Source organism: Ciona intestinalis, chromosome 1 (genome assembly GCF_000224145.3).
Source record: "Ciona intestinalis chromosome 1, KH, whole genome shotgun sequence".
In the NCBI taxonomy this organism is placed as follows: domain Eukaryota; kingdom Metazoa; phylum Chordata; class Ascidiacea; order Phlebobranchia; family Cionidae; genus Ciona; species Ciona intestinalis.
The window spans coordinates 2597056-2602869 of record NC_020166.2 but is presented as its reverse complement, the minus strand read 5'-3'; the positions used below and the strand labels follow the sequence as shown (position 1 = coordinate 2602869).

At 33.2% G+C, this 5814-nt stretch overlaps 2 protein-coding genes across 2 annotated transcripts in view; both read left to right on the top strand.

Moving 5' to 3' along the window:
• Window positions 1–69: 69 nt before the first annotated feature.
• On the top strand, window positions 70–3223 carry LOC100182597 (galactoside 3(4)-L-fucosyltransferase; the record flags this gene model as incomplete). Its single annotated transcript, XM_002123648.4, is given in 4 exon segments — window positions 70–249; window positions 673–907; window positions 1448–1641; window positions 2674–3223. Coding segments are annotated over 4 exon segments (985 nt in total), but the record flags the coding sequence as incomplete, so codon positions are not given.
• A 1710-nt stretch (window positions 3224–4933) lies between these two features.
• LOC100180248 overlaps window positions 4934–5814 on the top strand; it is a 3213-nt gene continuing 2332 nt past the window's right edge. Inside the window, exons 1-2 of the mRNA XM_002127140.5 lie at window positions 4934–5150; window positions 5431–5484. Coding sequence (XP_002127176.3) covers window positions 5090–5150; window positions 5431–5484 — 115 coding nt within the window. The 5' untranslated portion in view covers window positions 4934–5089. The remainder of the gene's footprint in view (window positions 5151–5430; window positions 5485–5814) is intronic.

Genomic DNA, 5814 nt, shown 5'->3' with positions numbered 1-5814 from the left:
TGGCCAAATTACTTGTTAAAATGTTCAAAACCAATTTTTTGAAATTATGAATTTTCACTTTTTTTTCAGGGACAAAGGAATTATCTTGGCTTGGCGGCATCCAGGTGGAAATGAAAAAGAAGGTTATAGTCCTGGCCAGTATGGCAACTGTACTTTGACATATAACAGAAGCTTGTTTTACGATGCAATGGCTGTTGTCTTTGATTTTTCTGCTTTTGATGCAGTGGTGGGATTAGAAGGTTATAAAAGGTGAGGGTTCTACTAAATTTTGTTTTATGTTATTCAATTGATTTCGGAGTTTTATGAAATTTTGTTTACAAACTTTTGGTTAAGCTCAGATAATTTTTCTTAATCACGCCAATTAACGCACCAAATAGAAATAAAAAAGCAGTATTAAATTAAGTAGAATTTCCTAATGGGATTTGTACCTGCTTTGCACATTGATTTTTAATGATAGCACATGAAAAAAAACTGTCTTGCACACATAAGATTTTATCAGGAACTTCCATATTCTGCAGACTGGCCTAAGTGTGTTTGGTAGAAATCCATATTAAAAATTATTTTTTGTAAGTCTATGAATTTTTGAGAATATTAAAAGCAGTCAAATAACTTGTTTAGTGTTCAGATCTTTTGTCAAATTTAGCAATCTGACTTAACACGTAAATACACCAGGTTTCCGGATCAAGTGTTTGTGTGGAACACCATGGAAAGTCCCGCTACATTGCGCCATACACATAAAAGGAACTTCAAAAATTTTGACTTTTTGATGAATTGGACAATGACTTATCGACGAGACTCAGATATTTTATCACCGTACACGAATCCTGACGTTGTACTTGGGTTGTTGGATCATCACAGTGGGACCGAAAATGTCGACAAGTTACTAGCTACAAAGCATAACATGGCTGTAAGAATGTTTTGTTTTTTTTTTTGCAATTTTTTTTGTTCGTTATGACATTTTTTTGTCTAAATATTACTAAATATTACTGAGTTACTTTTAAGGTTTAGCAGCCAGGCTTTACCACTACCCTTTTTTATTTTATTAGTCTATTATAGCGGCTGTCATTTTGCTTTTATTTTCCATGACTTTAATATGGTAATTGAATAAGACCTTTGTTATCGTAATCAAAAGGATAAATAAGAAATAAAAATATGTTTATACAATGAAAAAAGCTCCTTTAAAAAACTACATTGTAAATCACAATATAATATATATAATATTTAAATTATTGATTTGCATGCTATCAAAATCCACTGTCTGTTTTCATAATGATATATAGGCATATATACATTACCCGCAAAGTAACATACATGGTAACTGGTAAGCTGGCACAAGGTGTATGAAACAGAACATACGTGTTATAACAACTGTCATTTTCCGGCCACTCGAGGATAAATTAAGGTACATTCATTCATTCATTCATTCATTCATGTTTCTATTTAATAGCTTTGGATGGTTAGTAACTGTCAAAATACAAAAGGAGCAGCCATACGTTTAAAGCTTGTTCAATCTCTAGTAGACGCAGGCTTACCTGTACAACGCTACGGAGGTTGTTTTAACAACAAAGCAGCTCTGGAAGCATTACCAGCTGAAGAGAAAAATTCTTTTAAATTTTATCTTTCTTTTGAAAACACACACAGGTTTTTACTTGTTTTGTTTACTGTTGTTAAATTCTGTCATGATAAAATGTTTACACCAGAGTGGTGTTTTTATGCACCTCAATACCTCTTGGCAATTTAACAGACATAGCGCCGCATAACTCTAACAAAAAGTTCCATTGGTTAGGTGTTGTTATTAAATACAGACTACCAATTAGGGATGCACATTACAGAATAATTAGGTATTCTAGGATATCCTAGAATACTTTATTTCGAATCTAGAGTTCCGAATCTAGAATTTCGAATCTTTTTATATTTATAGGAAAAAGAAATTTTACCCACAAAAGTCAGTTTATTGACCCTTTCATAGCAGCCTTGTTGGGTTATGAAAAAATGATCAAAAATAGCTGTAAAATGATCAAAAATTGTACTATTGGGTAGTTTTTGCGTCATGAAACAGATAGCAGGCTATGAAAAGACGTTACGAAACGTTTACTCTCGAAAGTCCCACAAACACAAAAATATTTTTTTTCAAAATTAATAAGTTTCAAAAATTGTTACTATAGTATATGAGATGACGTGTAATGACGTCATTAAACAGAATACCGAATCCCGTAATAAGATTCGAATACAAAAGGATTCGAATCTCATGGATTCGAAATTCTGTAATGTGCATCCCTACTACCAATAATACAACTATTACTATGTTTATGCCAAAATTGTCTAATATATACAGAGATTTTTCTTGAATAGGATGTGGCTATGTGGGTAAATAGTATTAGTATATATATTGTTTTTGTGACATAGACTTTTCAGATAAATTGTAAGGCTAATGAGTTATTTAATATGGTCCAGTGCCAAAGTACAAGGGTTAGAGTGCTTTTGGTCCAGAGTCCTTCTGCTATAGTTGTAGCTGTATTTGTCCTTGGGCAAGAAACTTAATGGCCGTTGCCAGTTGCGGGCACAATGTATGATAATTGAAACATATGTGTTAAAATGAACGTCATTTCCACGCGAGCAAAAATAAGTTTTGTTTATTTATTTATTAACAATAACACAATCTGTTTCTTACAGGTGTAAAGATTACATTACAGAAAAGTTTTGGTACAATGGTATTGGGAATCGAAGGGTGCCAGTAGTTTGGGGTCCAGCTAAACAAGATTTGCTGGAACTTGCACCCAAAGGTTCTTTTATACATTGGGATGATTTTGAATCCCCGGGCAAACTGGTGGAGTATTTAAAATACTTGGACAAGAATCAAACTGCATACAGGGAATACTTTAAATGGTTAGAGTTCCCAGAAGATACAAAAACCTGGTTTAATTCAGTCTACAAAAACCTTAGATTAGTAGGATTGTGTGACAAAGTAAAATCTAACCCAAAGAGCAAAGTTATTCCAAGTATTGACGATGTCTTTTTCAATTCTGAATCCCAAGAATGCATTGGGTAAAAGTGTATGCCAGCTAACCAGGTGACCAGGTCTGCCTAAATGTTTCAAAAGTGCTAATTCTCGAAAGAGATATTGCTAAACCAGCCAACCAGGGCTTTTTACTTTTTAAGATGTGCTAATTTTTTAAAGAAAAAATTTCTCTAAGCTTAGTTGCAGAATTACCTAAAATAAAAAGAAAAATATCCAAACACATTTTCAACTGTTTAAAGTACAGTATGTGGAAAATGTACATTAACAAGCACTTTTTTGTTTTTGAACAGAGTGCTAAATATTAACGTAAATTTATATTTAGTAAAACATTTGCGGAAATAATTTTCTGGAACTTATTTTGACCTTCGTTTATATTCACGTTCAATATTTCTTCATATTTTAAAGGTATAATATGTCTAATTTGCGGTTACATTTCTATTTATTTGTATGCTTTTTTATTGGGATATTTTGTACAACGGTTGTCCTTTCTGTATTTACTATAATAACCATACACAGATATTCTATGTATTTTATATTTTACATGTATGCAAAAATGCAACTATATTCTAGAATATGCAAACACATTTTCAGCTGTTCATATACAGTTTGCAGAAAGTGTACATTAACAGGTACTTTTTGCTTTCATCAAAAGTGCTAAATATTTATTCTCGGTAAAAAAACTACCTACTTTGCGGGAAAAAATTTCTGGAACTAATTCTTTTTCGTGTTTCTTTCTGCTCAATATTTCTTCATATTTTAAAAGGGTAAAGTTTTTAGTTTGCTCTTACAACAAAGTTCTATTTATTTTTATTTAAGTGCGTATTTTGTACAATTGTTGTCGTTTCCGTGTATACTATACAACAGATATTCTATATTTTTACATGTATGAAAGAATGTACAATGTTTTGATTTTTTATGCAGCGGTTTTGTACCATATACTGTTGTTTTTTCTACTATACAACAACTTGCAATCTTGCATACTATACAACAACGTGCTCTTTCTTTTACACGTATGCAAAAATGAAACTATTTTCTAGCTTTACCTAAAACGTTACTTAAATTGAATATAAATAAAAATTATTATGAAAGCATGAACACATGCCATTAATTATGAAATATACTTTGTGTACGTTTATAGCGTTTATCCAGTCAATGATTACGTACGGCGCTAGGGTAAAGGTGGTTCACGCAATGCCTCTAGCCCAAAGGTATAGGTTCAAGACACGTCGCTACTACCGTTGCGGGCGTATTTGTCTTGGGCAAGACACTTTACGGAAATTGCTCCAACTTGACAGTCTCTTAACAAGTTCTCCATGCAGGTGTAGGTATTTTTTTGTTTAAGTTGTTGTCTATAACTTGACTAGATTATTTCAGTTTTGAGTTGGTCCCCCACGTCCCCATCTGCAGTATATAGGCTACAAGACATGTTAGTTTGCTTTTTAAGCACACAATGTATTTCAATTATTGCTCCACAGTCACCAATGGCGACTGAAAACTACTTTTAATTGTTGATACTTTCCGTTTGATTTCGATTGAGCTAAGTGGACTGTTGTAGAAAAAAAGTTGTTAACATTATGTTACCTGGTGTAATACGTGCTCATTTATTGAAGCTTTGCTTTCTTGTTATCTTAAGCGTTTTTGAAAACGCTCATTTGGTGTAAGGTTGTTTTAAATAAACCATTTGATTTTCGTAGATGTGAAGTAAAGGATATTTGGATATAATAAAGTGGTCCCATTTTCACCCACCCTGTAAAATACGTTATTGAAATATTCGCCAGGTTTTTAAAAGGTTTGTAAAAAATAACTCTATTACAACTTATTACTGTATTATAGCCAACGCCGTATACTGGCATTAGACATATTGCCGTTTAGTATTTCTTATTAACCGCGGAAAGTCGTTTGTTTACTTTTTCCCGAACTTGACATGGCCTTGAGCGATATCAAGGCAGAATATATGAAAAACAAATTTGCAAAGCGTAAACGCAGATATCTGAATGCACTGTTACGAGTAGAAGCGCAGCAAGAAACTTTAAAAGCAAGTTGGTTTCAAGCGATTTACTGAATCTTAATATGAAGCTGGGAATTGTCTTGCTCCTTGTGGTCATCATTTCTAAGTGTGATTCTCAAGATGGTAATTTGAATGATTCCTATATTACAAAGTCGATATATTTTGTATTTATTTGCTTACCTATCTTTGTTATACATCGACTATCGTAATCCAACGCTGTTGGCGTAAAAGTACACATATGTAACTGAATGGGTATATATTGTATTTATTTTATGCCTGACAATTTAGTGATCACTAGGTCCAAGAAGTTATTAGTACGGTTTACGTTATTGTTTAAAATCATACCATTATAGCATCACTATTTTATCGAAGCTTTATAAAATTAGATGATTTATTTGCACAGATTTCGACGTGTTCAGCTTGATCCATCCAATCTCATCTATGACCCAGCAAACAGGTAACATCCGCAATATTAAATGGATTTTGTACTTTTATGCAGGGTAGGGTAGAGTGAGACACGGAGTATTGTAGAATTAAAGTTTTTCTTATTTTCCCTCTAAGCACGCATTTAATGGTAAAAACAAAAATGTTTGTCCGGCGCCGTGACATAGTTGTTAGCGCGCCTGCCTGTAACCCAGAGGTAATGGGTTTAAGGCTCGACGCTGCTACCATTGTTGGCGTATGTGTCCTTGGGCAAGACACTTAACGGCAATTGCTCCAACCCAGTGGTCACTAATAGGTGTCCAAATTATCAGNCATACATAAAAAAATAAAACCACCCCCCCCC